The 18,459-nt window shown below is 47.7% G+C and overlaps 1 protein-coding gene across 6 annotated transcripts in view; it reads left to right on the plus strand.

Annotated features, from left to right (window-relative positions):
* Nucleotides 1–18,459, plus strand: part of PLXNB3 (plexin B3) — a 137,411-nt gene that overhangs the window by 96,874 nt on the left and 22,078 nt on the right. For all 6 annotated transcript variants that reach the window (XR_008847883.1, XM_056539957.1, XM_056539959.1 and 3 more), the window contains exons 11-19: nucleotides 271–393; nucleotides 2,281–2,374; nucleotides 2,986–3,155; nucleotides 5,371–5,516; nucleotides 8,469–8,574; nucleotides 11,054–11,184; nucleotides 11,270–11,446; nucleotides 13,521–13,686; nucleotides 14,853–15,086. Coding sequence is in view for 5 of the 6 variants with exons in the window: in XM_056539957.1 (XP_056395932.1) it covers nucleotides 271–393; nucleotides 2,281–2,374; nucleotides 2,986–3,155; nucleotides 5,371–5,516; nucleotides 8,469–8,574; nucleotides 11,054–11,184; nucleotides 11,270–11,446; nucleotides 13,521–13,686; nucleotides 14,853–15,086 (1,347 nt within the window). In the remaining variant the exon portion in view is untranslated. The remainder of the gene's footprint in view (nucleotides 1–270; nucleotides 394–2,280; nucleotides 2,375–2,985; nucleotides 3,156–5,370; nucleotides 5,517–8,468; nucleotides 8,575–11,053; nucleotides 11,185–11,269; nucleotides 11,447–13,520; nucleotides 13,687–14,852; nucleotides 15,087–18,459) is intronic.

An 18,459-nucleotide genomic window follows, 5' to 3' on the forward strand; every position in this document is an offset into this window, starting at 1 on the left:
CCACGCAGCACGGAAACAGCATTCAGAACGTTTACTTCCGAACGCTGGCTAGTGGAGTACCCCTTTAAGAAAATAAATTAATATTTTTTTTTGAATAATAGATATTGTGCTAATTTACATCCAGGTACATTCAACAGATATTGGATAGTGGTCTCCAAACTGTGGACCTCCAGATGTTGCAAAACTACAACTCCCATCATGTCTGGAGAGCCATTGTCATTTTTTTTTTTTTGGGGTACATTAATAATTTCAATAACTTTTACCCTGCAGGGAGAGGCTTTAGAATTCAATTGCATAATAGAGGCAGAAGGGGCGCCCATCACCCTGAGAGCGCAGATCGAGAAGATGACGGCAGGAAAGGACCTGTACAAAGTGCATTGTGAAACTCATAAGGTGAGACATTCGGTATAACCATTTGGTCATAGTTGATTACGGTTGGCACCATTTTAATTGGGCTTATTAAAGGAGATATCCAGTGGTGAAAAACGTATCCCCTATCCTTAGGTTCCTATCCTAAGGATAGGGGATAAGTTCCAGATCGCGGGGGGGGTGGGGTCAGACTGCTGGGGCCCCCCGCGATGTCCTGTACGGGGCCCCCGACAGCCCACGGGAAGGGGGCGCGTTGACCACCACACGAAGCGGCGGCTGACACGCCCCCCTCAATACAACTCTATGGCATAGAGTTGTATTGAGGGGGCGTGTTGGCCGCCACTTCGTGCGGTGGTCAACACGCGCTATCTGGCCAGCAAGCCTGGCCCCCGTACAGAGAGATCGCAGGGGGCCCCAGCAGTCGGACCCCCCGCGATCTGAAACGTATCCCCTATCCTTAGGATAGGGGATACGTTTTTCACCACTGGACTACCCCTTTAAAAGGGCCCACAAGCTAATCAGATTGTCCCACAAAGATCAGTGAAGACAGTGAACACAGTAGCAAATGACAAATTTCCCTGCAGCGCCACCATAGGCAAGATGACACATTACACCATTCCCATTGAATACAGAGAGCTGTCCATGCTGCCACTTTCTGTACTGGTAATAGATTGTGATCTTGCTGCTCAGAATTGCATAATCGACTGCGGAATTTCTAAGGACTCGATCACATGGTGTTTGTGTCTGGGTGGCACATATATGTAGGAAAAATGAGAGCCAGATGTCCTATTATCCCCAATGGCCCTGATGCAGTGCTTTCTAACCAGGGTGCCTCCAGCTGTTGCAAAACTACAACTCTTAGTTTTGCAACAGCTGGAGGCACCCTGGTTGGGAAGCACTGCCCTAATGTTTTTGGCTAATGACTGTTCTGGTCATTTACCAAGCATAATATGGTCTTTATCTCAAACTGAGAAGCGTGGTGTGCTGCGTTGCGCTTTTGAGTCCGAGACAAAACTAGTGTACACACCGAAAATTACTAGATGACTATGTTGGGACCATTGAAAGTGTCGGGGCCCGTGCTTTTTCTCATCAACATTTCCACATTTTCTCTGACGTATCTGTGCCACGAAAGGCACAAATAGGATGTGAGCCTTCCCTCTTTAAAGGTAAATACGTAAATTCTTACATGAATTTTCGTCAAATACTGCTTTACTGCCCTAGGTTTTTCAGTACAGTGATCCCTCAATTTACAATGGCCTCAACTTACAATAGTTTTAACATACAATGGTCTTTTCTGGACCATTGTAACTTGAAACCAGACTCAACATACAATGTACAGACAGTCCAGATCTGTGAAACGTGTCAATGGCCAGAAGAACTGACCAATCAGAATGAGCATTTTACTGGTAAAACCCCTGTATTACTGAAGTGTATGCACTGACTGGTGTCTGGTAGCTCCCCCTACATTACAGGGAGGTACTACATGTTCTATACTCTTTACCTGTGCCAGGGTTAGCTTCACTTTTGGACACCAGATGAGGGCGGCTCCATGTTACTTTTTTAGGACACTGTGTACTGTACAGGACCCTGAAGAAGCTCCTGTCCTCTACATAGACAGTGATTTACAGCTCCCAGCAGATCTTTATTACTTTTATATGTAAGGATTTGCTTTATCTCTATTAGTTATTTACTTATTTTTCTTTAATCCTCACTTTTTCCTATTCTTGGATGACATTTTGGTGTCTTCAGAACCAATTACCAGGTTTCCATAGAGTTCTGGTCTCAACATACAATGGTTTCAACATACAATGGTCGTCCTGGAACCAATTAATATTGTAACTTGAGGGACCGCTGTACTGTATATGTGTTGGATGTAAGGATTAATACCAGTCTGCTTCTTCTCTCTAATAGTATGAATACCCTCTACAAGTGATGGAGCGTCAGGTTCCTGTGTACGTGAAGAAGGGGGATATGTACCGTGTGGACAACAAGGGGGACATTACAGGTATATATCTTCAGACACGTGTGTGTGTGTTCATTATATTTTCGACTATAAGGATTTGGGCAGCCTTGGTACATGGAGCAATGTCTAAATGAATATGTATGGCATAGGTGGGAAGATGTCTGTGTCGGCTTGTATTGTGCATGAGGTCATTAATAAAGGATTATATCCGCTGATGGTGTATACATCATTTCAGTCAGATCTGTGTATATGCATAACCTGACTGTTCTCCATCTGTCATCGAGACAAATTAAGATTTTACCCTCTGGATTTGTTTCTATGTGAGAGAAGTGGTGGCAGTGCATTCTGGAAGACGCTTATCTCACCTGACCTATTGAAATAACATACTCATATGGCTGAACTGTAGAGAAGGGTTATTCCAGTGTTTCCCACTAAGGGTGCCTCCAGCCGTTGCAAAACTACAACTCCCAACTGGGAGTTGTAGTTTTGCAACAGCTGGAGGCATCCCAACTGGGAGTTGTAGTTTTGCAACAGCTGGAGGCACCCTGGTTGGGCAATACTGGGTTATTCTATAGGCCTAATATTATCACACAGCGTTTTCTGAATGTTGTCCTGTTTCTGTCGTTCACCATGATCCATGATCTTTTCCTCAGTGACCTTATATAACTGCTCTGTGGGCCAGTCAGACTGCAGCCGCTGCCAAGCCTTACCGCCTGAGTACCAGTGCATGTGGTGTGGGGAGGAAGAGAAGGCATCGTGTGTACACAAGGATCAGTGTGAACAAAGCATCGTCCGTGTCTGTCCTACACCGCTCATCCGCTCGGTAAATTTCAAGAGCTTGTGTTACTAGGCTGTGTAGTGCAGTGTTTCCCAACCAGGGTGCCTCCAGCTGCTGCAAAGCTACAATTCCCAGCATGCCCGGACAGCCTTCGGCTGTCCGGGCATGCTGGGAGTTGTAGTTTCGCAACAGCTGGGGGCGCCCTGGTTGGTGTAGTGTTTAAAGGAGTACTCCAGCGCAAAATAACTTATCCCCTATCCAAAAGGATAGGGGATAAGTTATAGATCGCGGGGGGTCCGAGTGCTGGGGCCCCCTGGGATCTCTTGGACGGGGCCGCGGCAGTCTGCAGGAAGTGAAGTTTCGTCCCCAGCCGAAAGCCGCGGCAGACACTCCCCCTCCATGTATCTCTATGGGATTTATGGAGGGGGCGTGTCGGCCGCCGCGTCATGGGGGGACGGAATGCCCCCTATCCTGTATATTGCTGCGGCCCCGTACTGAAGATCGCGGGGGGCCCCAGCGCTCAGACCCCCTGCGATCTATAACTTATCCCCTATCCTTCGGATAGCGGATAAGTTATTTTGCACTATAGATATCCTTTAATATAGGCAGGTGCAAAACAGTTCTGCGCATTACATGTAAAAAAAAGAAAATGGCAGCAGCACACTTGGTTAACAAAATGGAGGCTCTTAGCGCACTTTTTGATCAAAACGTGTCCCCCCATCCACCATGTGGAGGTGGCCTCATATCGGATGGGACCCTAACATTCACTCACCTCAGGCTGGGTGACATGCTGGATCCACTAACAACCCAAAACCACCTCCTGTGAAATAGGGGAGGGGATGCACGGCTACAGAGGGAGCCACTCCCCCCACATTGCACAGCAAAAAATAAAATAAAATGTAGCCAGCACCTAAACCCAATACAAAGGGGTACGCTGCTGTGGCAAGTACAAAACATGTAAAAAAAGAAAATGGCAGTAGCACATTTGGTCAACAAAATGGAGTTCTGCGCATTGCTTTGACTGGCGTATCACACTTTTTTATTAAAGAGGTTATTGGTGGTGGTGGTCTGGCCAGTGGAGCTTGCACTGATCACAAAAATGGGGGTTTATTGTCCAAGTGCAGTAGTATCTTTGGCAATCCCCTGTTCCATTCACACAAAGGTACAAAGAGATCTCTGTTATGATTGGTGGAGGTCCCAGTGGTTGTACCCCCCCACCAATCAAATAGGGGAAAAGTTATCGTTTTATCATAAACCTTGAAAGGCTTTCAGTTTTTGCTCTTAGTGCCTCATTCTTCATTTTTTAATATATATGTTTATACATTTTATTTACCGTATTTTTCGCCGTATAAGACGCACTTTTTCTTCCCCAAAACTGGGGGGAAAAAGTCGGTGCGTCTTATACGGCGAATACACCCCTATCGCGGCGGTCCCTGCGGCCATCAACGGCCGGGACCCGCGGCTAATACAGGACATCACCGATCGCGGTGATGCCCTGTATTAAAACCCTTCAGACGCGGCGATCAAAGCTGACCGCCGCGTCTGAAGGGAAAGTGACACTAACCCGGCTGTTCGGAACCGCCGCGATTTCACCGCGGCGGTCCCGAACAGCCCAACTGAATAGCCAGGTTAGTGCTTACAGGACACCGGGAGGGACCTTACCTGCCTCCTCGGTGTCTTCTGCGTTCAGGGATCCCCTGTATGGCCGGCGCTCTCCTTCCTCGTCATCACGTCGTCGCGTACGTGCGTCACGTCGTGATGGCGTCGACGGAGAGTGAGGATACCCGGCCGGCAGGAGAGACGTTCCAGAGCGACTGGACACGGCGACAGCGATGGAGCGACATCCAGGGCAGCGGTGACGGGTCCGGAGCGGCGGAGTATTACCTCCTCCTGCAGTGGTCTTCAATCTGCGGACCTTCAGATGTTGCAAAACTACAACTCCCAGCATGCCCGGACAGCCAACGGCTGTCCGGGCATGCTGGGAGTTGTAGTTTTGCAACATCTGGAGGTCCGCAGGTTGAAGACCACTATTGGATTCAAAATCTTTATTTTTTTAGATTTTGCCCCTAAAAATTGGGTGCGTCTTATACGCCGGTGCATCCTATAGGGCGAAAAATACGGTATATTACAAATATATACTTTATTTATTATATATATATATATATATATATATATATATATATATATATATAATTATTATATTTTATATTTAATATGTATATTTTATATATGCATACATATTTTTCTACTTTTAATAAAGATTTCACCAAGGACCGGTGTTTTGGAAGGAGGAACGAACATTACTATTGATGGAGCAAATATGGGGCAGAGAGCGGATGAAGTTTCGGTGACTGTATGTGACCAGCCCTGTGCGGTTCTGCAAGACTTATATATTGTGTCCAACAGGTTAGTATACAGCCGTGGAGCTCTGATCATTTGTCACGTAAACACTATTTCTGTATTTTGTTTTTACAGTCATTTCCTCCGACACCGTAGCTGATTGCCCCCTTCCTCACACTTACACTGTACTTCTAAGCCTTTGTTTACTGGAACATTTAATTTTGGTGTCCGGCCACTTATAAAACTTTCAGTAGCGCCTGTGGTGAACAGATAGTGTCCTAAAATAGATGTGTTTATTGGTCGGTAACATCCAGACATGCCTTTAGATGGTTGAAGATAGATTGCTGTGCCAAACATGTCTTATTTTATCCCCTACTGGTCGGTAGCGGTACTGCAGGATTGGGATGGTACGCTGCAGGATCGTATGTGTAACAAAAAATTTCTATACAAATCCATCACAGAAAGTGTTATTTTTTTTGTTTTGTTTTTATGAATAAATCTAGGAGGCAGTAGTAGGTTATTAATTAACCAAATAATATCAGTTTATATCAAGTGAACATTCAATAAGTAGAGATTGTCTAAAGTGGAGAACCCCTTTTAAGGGGTATTCTGGTGAAAAGTGATTTTTTTTTTTAAATCAACTTGTGCCAGAACATTAAACATATTTGTAAATTACTTCTATTTAAAAATCTTAATCCTTCCAGTACTTATAAGCTGCTGTATACTACAGAGGAAGTTCTTTTCTTATGAATTTTCTTTCTGCCTGACCACAGTGCTCTCTGCTGACACCATTATCTGTCTCAGGAACTGTAACTGTCTAGAGCAGGAGAGGTTTGCTGTGGGGATAGTTCCTAAAATGGTCAGAGGTGTCAGCAGAGAGCACTGTGGTCAGACTGAAAAGAAATTCAAAAAGAAAAGAACTTCATGTGGAGCCTACAGCAGCTGATAAATACTGGAGCCCTAAGACATCTTATCCCCTATCTAAAGGATAGGGGAAAAGAAGTCTGATCGCAGGGATCCACCGCTGGGGACCTCCGCAATCTCTCATGCAGACACCCACCTGTGGCAGCTGCACAGAGCGATGTTCGCTCCGTGTCTGAAGGGTCATGACTACGGGGCCGGAGTTTTGTTATGTCACAACTCCGCCCCCTTGTGCCAGCATGCCCCGCCCCTTCAATGCAAGTCTATGGGAGGGGAGTGGTGGCCGCCACACCCCCTCCCATAGACTTGCATTGAGGGGGCGGGGCGTGACATCACAAGGTTGCGGAGCCGTGACGTTACAATACTCTGTCCCCTGCACCGCCCGTCATCAGCCACAGACCGATCCTCGACTGTACAGCTGAAAAACGGGGGTGCTGTAGGAGAGATTGCGGGGATCCCCAACAGCAGGATCCCCGTGATCTAACATCTTATCCCCTATCCTTTTGATAGGGGACAAGATGTTTAGTGCCAGAGTACCTCTTTAAGATTTTTTAATAGAAGTAATTTACAAATCTGTAATTGGGGCTCAGGGTCATGAATATTGAACCAATTTGAGTTTATTAGTATATAAACTTAGCAACCTTATGTGCTGTGACTCTTAATTTTATATATTAATTATATATACTAATAAACTCACATTGGTTCAATATTCATGACCCTGAGCCCCGATTTCTTTTGTTCACTACCTAAATTTTCGACACTTTGGGTATAGGTGCCATTTGGGTAGCTCCGGTCTTAAGGTCACTAGTCTAACAAGAGCCTCTCCAGCATTCCATTTTTATAATTTACAAATCTGTTTAACTTTCTGGCACCAGTTGATTTAAAAAAAATAATAATAATTCACCGGAGTACCCCTTTAAGTGTCATTTCTGCATTTCTGTCACCAGGTTGATGCTGCCCTAACGAAAGGGAGCAGAACATAGCGAGAGATGCTGATCAGAAGGATGTATTGCAGGCATTGTTCTGTGCAGCCATTCTCCTGATATCATCATGAATATCCAGGACACTGAGTGCTTTGCACTAGTCATTTCCATTATGTGGGCGCTCTCCTTATTATTCCAGAAGTTATAGCTTATTGCTAATATGTTCTGAGACTGCCAAGAAAGAGTGGGGAAGCTGGGTTACTGCTCGGTGATTATATGTCCTGAAACTGGCAAAGCTGGGTTAGGGCTGGTTCACATCACATTTTCTCCCATACGGAAGTGCATACGGCAGGGGCGGGGTAAAACCTCGCACTCCCGTATGCCTTCGTATGCGCTCCCGCATGTAATTCCTTTCAATGAGCCGACCGCAGTGAAACGTTCGATCCGGGTGGCTCATTTTTCGCCTTATGCGCTTTTTCCCTGCACCTAAAACTGTGGTCAACCAAGGTTTTTGGTCCGGTTGTAAAAGCGCATACGGCGCAAAAGTGAAAGGAATTACATACGGGAGCGCGTACGAAGGCATATGGGAGCGCAAGGTTTTAGCCCCCCCCTGCCGTATGCGCTCCCGTATGGGAAAAAACGTGATGTGAACCAGCCCTAACTGCTCTAGGATGATACATCCAGAGACTGGAAAATCTGGGTTACTGTTTAGTGATGATATGTTCTGAGACTGGGAAAGCTGAGTGACTGCTCAGGGATTCTGTTTTCCACTTGTGTCTGTCTAGGACAGTGTTTCCCAGCTAGGGTGCCTCCAGCTCCCAGCCTTGCCCTGACAGCCAAAGGCTAAAGGCACCCCGCTTGAGAAACACTGGTCCAGGCCATGTTTGTCTAGGCTCCTCCAGAGAACAGCAGAGCTGTCATTCTCTCCTTTCAATCCCCCTCCCAGAGCAGTTCAGATAAAATCAGTAAAAAAAACACCTAAAAAAGCATCCAAAACTTTTTGAACCTGTCTGTAAAAACCACACTGATCTGCAAGCGGTTTAAGAGGCTGTTTGTACATGTGGTTTTAGAACATACCCTTTCAGTATGAAGTCTCCCTTTAATGATTCCCGGGTCTTTATAAACAATTATATAATATATAACCTGTACCTACATTATGAATTAATGCTTACAGGATTGTCTGCACGCTGTCCGCTAGTCCAGAGGAGGTGTCTGGCGTTGTAAAAGTTTCAGTAAATGGTCGTGAACCTGGCGTTTCCAGCGAGCTTTTCTCTTATCAGGTGAGTGACTTGTACTTGTTAAAGGGGTACTCCGCTGCTCTGCATTTGGAACAAACTGTTCCGAACGCTGGCGCCGTGAGCTCGTGATATCATAGCCATGTCCCCTGTATGATGTCATGCCCCGCCCCCTCAATGCAAGTCTATGGGAGGGGGCGTGATGGCTGTCACGCCCCCTCCCATAGACTTGCATTGAGGGGGGGTGACGTCACAAGCTCCCGGCTCCAGCGTTCGGAATAGTTTGTTCCAAACGCTGAGCCGCGGAGCTGAGCCGCTCCTCGCAGGTTGGCTCTGGTTAGGCCTGGAATGTGAGTGACTGTCGCTGTCCATATTAGTCTATGCTGAGTGTCGCCACAAGGAATAAAGACCAGACCAAAGTTTGGTACAATCTCCTTCTCAGCAGAGCTGGGAGCACACACTGGCTAAGGAGTTCCTTTAATTTGGGAAAAACAACTGTTATATAGGGTTATCAAAGGGGGAGGTTGTTTATCATATAAAAATCATTGTGTTATATTTTGATTGGTTAATTGAGTATCTACGTTCATATAGAGCAGTGGTCTCCAACCTGCGGCCCTCCAGATGTTGCAAAACTACAACTCCCAGCATGCCCCGACAGCCGTTGGCTGTCGGGGCATGCTGGGAGTTGTAGTTTTGCAACATCTGGAGGTCCGCAGGTTGAAGACCACTAATATAGAGCATGAGAATTAATTAATGAATCATAGTCATGTGTAGCTATATGATGCAGGCTTCCTCTTTATGAAGAAGATCCCGTTATTTTCCACCAGTTGCATATTTTTCAGTTAGATGTTATTTTTGTTATTTCTCCTTTTTGGACACTGCGACTCTTCTTTCTTGCTTCTTGGGTGTTGTCCCAGAGAGCAGGTTCCATCTTGGTTACAAGCAAATGGCAAGCTGATATATCTGATAAGGATAATAATGTTTTTCTGCAGCATTAGCAAGAGTATACATGTATATTCAATCAATCCAAATCATCATAATCATCCTCAAAATACATACGGTGGAGACAGCCATTTTATTTATTGCTGTTGTAGTTCGACCTATGAAGACAGTAGGTGTTACTGAGGGCATTACTGTAATTTAACAGTGCAGACAGCTTGTACTGCTACATAACATAGTACTGCATGTAGAATGCATAGAGTTTAACTAGGCATGCTGGGAGCTGTAGTTATGCGACCACTAATAGAAAGCTGTAGTATTGTTAACCTGGTAAACAAATCTTTTGTACCCACCACTAGGGATTCTTATACAGCTCTTTAAAGGGGTACTCCACCCCTAGACATCTCTGGATAGGGGATGAAATGTCAGATCGCGGGGGTCCCACCGCTGGGGACCCCCACAATCTCGGCTGCGGCACCCCAGACATCCAGTGAACGGAGCGAACTTCGCTCCGTGCCGGATGACTGGCGATGTGGCGCGGAGGCTCGTGACGTCATGGCCATGCCCCCTTAATGCAAGTCTATAGTAGGGGGCGCGACATGCAAGACTATAGTAGGGGGCGTGACGTGCAAGTCTATAGTAGGGGGCGCGACGTGCAAGTCTATAGTAGGGGGCGCGACGTGCAAGTCTATAGTAGGGGGCGCGACGTGCAAGTCTATAGTAGGGGGCGCGACGTGCAAGTCTATAGTGGGGGGCGCGACGTGCAAGTCTATAGTGGGGGGCGCGACGTGCAAGTCTATAGTAGGGGGTTCGACGTGCAAGTCTATAGTAGGGGACGCGACGTGCAAGTCTATAGTAGGGGACGGGACGTGCAAGTCTATAGTAGGGGGCGCGACGTGCAAGTCTATAGTAGGGGGCGCGACGTGCAAGTCTATAGTAGGGGGCGCGACGTGCAAGTCTATAGTAGGGGGCGCGACGGGCAAGTCTATAGTAGGGGCGTGACATGCAAGTCTATAGTAGGGGGCGCGACATGCAAGTCTATAGTAGGGGGCGCGACATGCATGTCTATAGTAGGGGGCGCGACATGCAAGTCTATAGTAGGGAACGCGACGTTCAAGTCTATGGTAGGGGGGTGTAGCCGAGATCGTGTGGGTCCCCAGCAGCGGAACCCCCACGATCAGACATTTATATCCCCTATTCTCTGGATAGGGGATAAGATGTCACGCCCCCTCCCACAGACTTGCGTTGAGGGGGCACGGTCGTGACGTCATGAGCCTCCGGCACTGCACCGGCGCTCTAAACGAATGCCAGATGCAGCAGGGAGATAGCGGGGCTCCCCAGCGGCGGGACCCCGCGATCAGACATCTTATCCCCTATCCTTTGAATAGGGGATAATATGTCTAGGGGCGGAGTACCCCTTTAAATCCATATCCCTTGAGTGCCATCTGGTGGTTGCTGCAGGCAGCTAGAATCTTATTATTTGATTCTACATGGGGCTCATTGTGAATATCTGTTCGTACACCACCCAGCCCTTGTTTAATATTATTCAATAATATGAATAACAAGTGTTTTTGTTTCAATGCAGGACCCCGTTCTCCAGTCTCTAGATCCACTTAGAGGCCCCATGGCTGGTGGGACAATGATCACCCTCTCTGGGTCCAAGCTATTGACCGGTGACCAGATATCTGTGACCGTGGGGGATTTGCCTTGTGAAATGTTAGTGGAGATCTGGTCCTGTCGTAATCTTCCTTTTGTGGTGTTTGTGCACAGAAATATTTATATTTTTTTCTGTCTTTTGCAGATTTGGGGATTTATTAGAAGACCAGTTATATTGTATCACGAGCCCCAGTTCTGACAAGCAGGAGATGCTGGTCAAAGTGTACTATGGTAGTACAGTAAGGAGCCTAGAGGACATATTCTACAACTATACTGAAAACCCAACTATTTCCTCTGCTTCTCCTTCCAGAGCCTTCTATGGGTAAGAACTAAAAACTGGGCCTCCATTCTTGGTGAGGCTGCATTCACACCATGTTTTGTACATACGGGTGTCGGATCCGGCGGGGGGAGGGGCAATCCGGGCGCTCCCGTACCCCAGCCGAATCAGCCCGTGACTCCATTTACTTTAATGAGCCGACAGGAGTCACTGTTTGACTGTGGTCGGCTCATTAAAGTAAATGGAGTCACGGGCTGATTCGGCTGGGGTACGGGAGCGCCCGGATTCCCCCTCCCCCCGCCGGATCCGACACCCGTTTTTCCAAATGTGGTGTGAATGCAGCCTGACAGGGTTTTTCTTTTTTTTTATATGTTGATGCCTCTGTCCTTTGAATAGACCATCAATGTATGATCACTATGATCTGCCCCCGGGGAAACACAAAGTCAGCATAAGGCTGGGTTCACACCACGTTTTTCAAATACGGTTACCGTATACGGTTTTCCGCTAAGAAACATATGGCAAAAACCGTATACAACCGTATGACTCCAAATTAAAATGTATACGGTTTTTCCCTGTACGGTTCTATCCGTTTGCATCAGTTTTTGCCATTTTTGCTATTTTGTTGGAATTAGTTTTCCAGCAATTTAATAAAGTTATTATTGTTATTGAATTATTGAAATTCCAATCTGCGCATGTGTCAACTCCAAAAACGGATTAGAAAAGCCATGTGCAACCGTATTCTGAAATTCTGTGTACGGTTCTCATAGACAACAATGTTAAAAGAACCGCATACGGTTCGCATACGGTTTTCCAACCGGAGGCAAAAACGTGGATGACAGCGTTTTTGCCTACGGTTGAAAAATCGGCAAAACCGTATCCGAGGCAAAACGGATGCAACCGTATACAACATTTGGAATACGGTTTACAGTGCATTCTCTATGCATACGGTTTCGGATACGGTCGGATACGTTTTTTTGCGGAAAACTGTATACGGTTACCGTATTTGAAAAACGTGGTGTGAACCCAGCCTAACAAAGGAGTCTTTACACTTGCCTGGAGGGCTGTGGCCCCTTCGGGTTTATAGCTTGGCCATACTATGGGATAGTTGTTAGTCTAATACTAGTGTGGCTGACTGCTATCTCTCCCAATTCCTCCATACATATAAATGCTTGACTCGCCCCCAAACTCTTCCTCCCCTGACATTATATGTCGGGGAAGAGTTGGCTGGTCCTGACAAGATCGGCAAAATAGCCAAAACATTGTGTACTATGTAACTATTGTCTAAGGCTGGGTCCACACTACGTTTTGTCCCATACGGGAGCGCATACGGCAGGAGGGAGCTAAAACCTCGCGCTCCCGTATGTGACCGTATGCGCTCCCGTATGCCATTCACTTCAATGAGCCGACCGGAGTGAAACGTTCGGTCCGGTCGGCTCATTTTTGCGCCGTATGCGCTTTTACAACCGGACCTAAAACCGTGGTTGACCACAGTTTTAGGTCCGGTTGTAAAAGCGCATACGGCGCAAAAATGAGCCGACCGGACCGAACGTTTCACTCCGGTCGGCTCATTGAAGTGAATGGCATACGGTCACATACGGGAGCGCGAGGTTTTAGCTCCCTCCTGCCGTATGCGCTCCCGTATGGGACAAAACGTAGTGTGGACCCAGCCTAACACAGTGTTTCCCAACCAGGGTGCCTCCAGCTGTTGCAAAACTACAACTCCCAGCATGCCCGGACAGCCGTTGGCTGTCCGGGCATGCTGGGAGTTGTAGTTTTGCAACAGCTGGAGGCACCCTGGTTGGGAAACACTGGTCTAACATTTGTACCATGAAAGGACCCTATGGCTAGGTGCACACTACAGACTGAATCAGTTAGCGCTAGGGCCCGGCATACATAGATGGCAATGTATTCCAGGCAGATTCCGCTATAAGAATGAGGAATATCATTCTTTCGGCGGCAGAAATTCCGTAGCGTCATCCTAGCCTAAGTCCTCTGAATGTTGGTGGTCTTGGTTGTTGGACCCCATTGATCATACATCGATGGCCTATTCTGTAGATAGTTCATCAATGGAAAATCGCTCACATTTCTGAAATCTCATGTTCCACTGCATCTTCTACAGGGGAGGACGGAAAATTCTGGTAACTGGTTTAAACCTGGATGTAGTTCAGACTCCACGCATGTGTGCTCTGGTGCAATCGCCAGCCGAGGAACCTGAGCCTGGAGAGGAGAAAAGGAGAAGAAAAAGGAGGAGAAGAAGGGAATCCATAGCTAGTTCTATTCAGGAGGTAAGCTCATTCATGATCATCTTGCAACTTTTTTTTTTTTCTCTTTTAAAGGGGTATTCTGGCATAAAAAAATTATAATAATAATAATAAAAATAAAAAATAAAAAAGCATACTCTACCTGCCCCGATCCTGACGGTAACTGGTCCCTGCTGTTTTCTCTGAAGCCACTTCATGCAAGGTCGAAACATCAGAAAAAGCAGCAGAGAGCATAGAAGCTTCGTGGAATCGGGCAAGGGATTATGCTTGCTTTTTTATTTTACGCTGCACCCTAAGAGTCCACTCTAATACCAGAATACCCCTTTAAAGGAGAAGCGCCATGGGAAAAAAACGTATCCCCTATCCAAAGGTTTTAAATTGCGGGGGGTCCAATCACTGGGACCCCATGATCTCCTGTAGGGCCCCGGGCTCTCCTCAGGAGCGCCACCCGCCACATTCCCTTCATATATCTCTATGGGAGTGCCAGAGATAGCTGAAAGGCTCTCCCATAGAGATATATGGAGGGGGATTGGCTTTCCCCGCTTGATGCGGGGGTCGTGACGCACTGCTCCTGTTTAGAGCTTGGGGGGCCCAGCAGTCGGATTCCCCCGCAATCTAAAATGTACCCCCTTATCCTTTTGGATAGGAGATAAGTTTTTTCCCATGACATATCTCCTTTAATGGGGTAGTCCAGTGGTGAAAAACGTATCCCCTATCCTAAAGATAGGGAATAAGTTTCAGATCGCGGGGGGTCCGACCGTTGGGGCCCCCGCGATCTCCTGTACGGGGGCCCCGGCTCGCTGGTCAGATTGAGCGTGTTCACCACCGCACGAAGCGACGGCTGACATGCCCCCTCAATACATCGCTATGGCAGAGCCGGAGATTGCCGAAGGCAGCGCACCGGCTCTGCCATAGTGATGTATTGAGGGGCGTGTCATCCACCGCTTCATGCGGTGGTCAACATGCCCCCTTTCCGCAGGCTGTCAGGGCCCCGTACAGGAGATCGCGGGGGACCCCACGGACCCCCCGTGATCTGAAACGTATGCCCTATCCTTAGGATAAGGGATACGTTTTTTCACCACTGGATATCTCCTTTAATACTTTGCCATTTTAGCTCATACAGTTTTGTCTCGGTTTTTAATCAGTTATTTTATTCCTTTCCCCCCCCCCCCCCTACTTCTCAATGTCAGATAAGTGAAAATTGTCTCCAGAACTCCTCCACAGTCATGGAGTGCATTTCACCTACTATCCCCGACAACGCCATCCTAGTGGATGTGTTATTTGTTCTAGACAATATTCGGATTTCATACAGTAGCCTCGGGGAGAACTTCACCTACCAGAAGAACCCGGTCCTGAAGCCTCTGAACCGTGACAACCCCAGTAAACCCTATAGCCTAAAGCCTGGGAATGTTCTGGATATAGAGGTAAATGTACAAACTAGTCACCTAGTTCTTCCTGCATCCCCTGGCTCACCTCTTCCATATGTGTATATAGTATACCATGTATAGAGTACAGCAACTGTTTCAAAACTACAACTCCCAGCATGCCCGGACAGCCAACGGCTGTCCGGGCATGCTGAGAGTTGTAGTTTTGCAACAACTGAAGGCACCCTGGTTAAAAAACACAGGTATCCAGACCAGCAAAGCACAACAAGCTGTGAAGTGTCTCTAATGCATCTTTACACCTTCACCAATATCAAGAACTGGGTCCTGTGCAGCATTAAAGGAATACTGTTGTGGAATATAACTTATCCCCTATCTAAAGGATAGGGGATAAGTTATAGATCGTGGGGATCCGACCAATGGGACCCCCGCAATCTCCTGTACGGGGCCGCAGCAGTCCGCAGGAAGGGGCGTTCTGTCCCCGCATGATGCGGCTGCCGACACGCCCCCTCCATGTATCCCATAGAAATACATGGAGCGGGCGTGTCTCCCGCGTCTTCCTGCTGGGGACAGCACGGCGCTTCCTGCTGACTGCTGCGACCCCGTACAGGAGATCGTGGTGGTTCCGACTGCTGGTGCCCCTCACCATCTGGGTCGCAGCAATCTATAACTTATCCCCTATCCTTCAGGGAGAGGATAAGTTATATTCCACTTCAGTACTCCTTTAAAGGGGTATTCCAGGCAAAAACTTTTTTTTATATATCAACTGGCTCCGGAAAGTTGAACAGATTTGTAAATTACTTTTATTAAAAAATCTTAATCCTTCCAATAGTTATTAGCTTCTGAAGTTTTCTGTCTAACTGCTCAATGATGATGTCACTTCACGGGAGCTGTGCATGATGGGAGAATATCCCTTGCATGATGGGAGAATATCCCCATAGGAGCTGCACAGCTCCCGGGACGCGAGTCATCAGAAAGCAGTTAGACAGAAAACAGCAACTCAACTTCAGAAGCTAATAACTATTGGAAGGATTAAGATTTTTTAATAGAAGTAATTTAAAAATCTGTTTAACTTTCCGGAGCCAGTTGATATATAAAAAAAAGTTTTTGCCTGGAATACCCCTTTAAGGTGGCTGCACACATATAGTCACCCTTCACAACAGACACAGAAAGAACTGAGAACGCTCACTCTTTCTACATTATAGACTATGACGGAGAGTGAGAATATTGCTTTTTATGCAGCCACCTCACCTCTGCAACCTGAGGGAATTAAATATAATGCGCTGCTTTTGGATGGTTGTAAAAGTTGCCTCTGAGGCCCCCCGATTTTATGGGGCGAACGCTAACCCAGGTGTACCACCACTATAGTTAACATTGTAAAGTGGAACCATTCCAGAAGACAACCCCCTTATCCAGACCAGATTTTGCATGACAGATTGTCAGACCGCCATACGTTTTTATGCATAGTAGTCATTTTCTTTTGAGGAGACATGTGCAATTTTCCTTGGTCGTGTCCAAGAGAGTTTCGCTGTATACTACTGCAGAATTCTGTATTTGGCTAGATTTTTTTTGCTGCACTATTTTAGCAGAATTTAGATCATTTTAAGAATTCTTTATCTAGTATCTGTGTTTAGTATTTCTCTATCGGCTCCGTTGGGGGACACAGTGGGTGTATCTTGCTGTCTCTAGGAGGTGTGACACTATGGTGATAAAAAAAAGTCAGCTCCTCCCAGCAGGATACACCCGCCTTCAGGCTCTGAGCTAGTCAGTTTAAGCTTAGTGTCTGAAGGAGGTGGACGTGGTCTGGGTTGCTCCAGACCAGGTCTTCTGATTTTTTTTGTTTTCCTAGTTAGGGACGTGTTAGTTTTTTATTGCTTTTCTTTTCTGTTTTCAGGTGGGGGCTTAGGGACTGCGGTTCCCCGTTTCCCCATTGCGAGTAAGGGGGCACAGACATTGCGTATATGCGCTGTTAACCCCCCCCTCGCCAACGGTCAGCGCTTGGGGGGTACCTCATGGGTCCCGGTCCCCCTATTTCCCTGCTCGCCTCACTCGCGCATAGCAGCCAGGCGTGATGCAGGTAACTAATGCTGACTGAAGACTTCACTGAAGACTCCATTAGGTAAGTTCTTCTGACTGAGGTAAGTACTTCCCCCTTTTCTCCATAGGTACGGACTCGCAGCCTCTGGAGACCCCCTGTTTTGGCCCACCTTCAGATTTTGGGGCTAGCTTACAGGGGCAAAACTTTATTTTTGGGGGAGCAGTGGCACCTGAAGGGACATCTTATATGGGGCACTTCACTTATGTGTGTGTGCTTGGTGCGAGTACGTCCACAGCGCCTTATTCCCGGCACTTCACTTGTGTGTGTGTGTGTACTGTGTTACTTCGTCCACAGCGCCTTGTATGCGGCTGTCAGCCGCGGCGCTGTTCCGGGCCGGGCGCTCTCAGCGCCGGCTTACTTTCACTTTGCCGGCAGCGCCTTATACGCGGCTGACAGCCGCAGCGCTGCTATGAGCCGGGCACTTCAGTGCCGGCTTACTTCTTTTCTCCTGCAGTCTCTGCCGGCGTTTGGCCCTATTCCCCCGAGCGCACAAACGGCCGACAGGTGCGCTCGGGACAAGGAGCGGGCGCCATGACAGTTCTCTTCGGGCGGTCTGTTGCTCTGGGAGCACTCAGAGGTGCGAAGCAGCCTCCAATCAGTGCCGTGGGCGCGATTTTCAGTAGGAAGGGGTCAGTTACTTAGTGCCTTGCTTCAGGCACGCCCCTCTCTTCCTATTGGCTGGCCTGTTTTACTCTCTCTAGCTGCACAGAGCGAGTTTCCTCACTGCAGCTGACAGGGGACACAGACTAGGGTGAGAAAGATCCTATCTCCCTTCTTTTCCCACATTATGTCCGTACCCAGAGCTGTTCCTCCCTTTAAACAGAGACCTGGAACTTCAGTGTCTTACTATCTCTGTAAGCACTGTAATACCAAGATGTCTGGCTCTGCCGAGCCGACTTGCCTTGCCTGCTCCACTGCTCCCCTGGTACCCCCTGATGCCCCTTCGGTCCCGGTGGATTCAGCCGCTCCACCAGCCTGGGTTTCTTCCCTGACCCAGTATATGGCTGACTTGACCCAAGTCTCCCGCCCGGTGGCTGAGGCCTCCCGGGAAGGGGTCTTCCCTGCGCAGGACCTCTGGAAGGGCACGCTCCTCGTGTCCACATACTTCACGCTCTCACAAGCGTCCAAGGGGTGCCTCGTCTGACTCTTCCAATGAGTCTTCAGATAGACGTGAGCGTTCCCCTCGTGGGTCCCGCCCCTCCCTGGCATCTGGGCACAAACATCGCTCCTCCAGAGGACGTTCTCGTAGTCACCGCTCTGCCACGCCAGAGCCGCGTACTCGGTCAGAGTCGCCCCCCTCCGGGACTGCTTCTACTC

The sequence above is a fragment of the Hyla sarda genome, chromosome 9 (genome assembly GCF_029499605.1).
Source record: "Hyla sarda isolate aHylSar1 chromosome 9, aHylSar1.hap1, whole genome shotgun sequence".
Lineage (NCBI taxonomy): Eukaryota > Metazoa > Chordata > Amphibia > Anura > Hylidae > Hyla > Hyla sarda.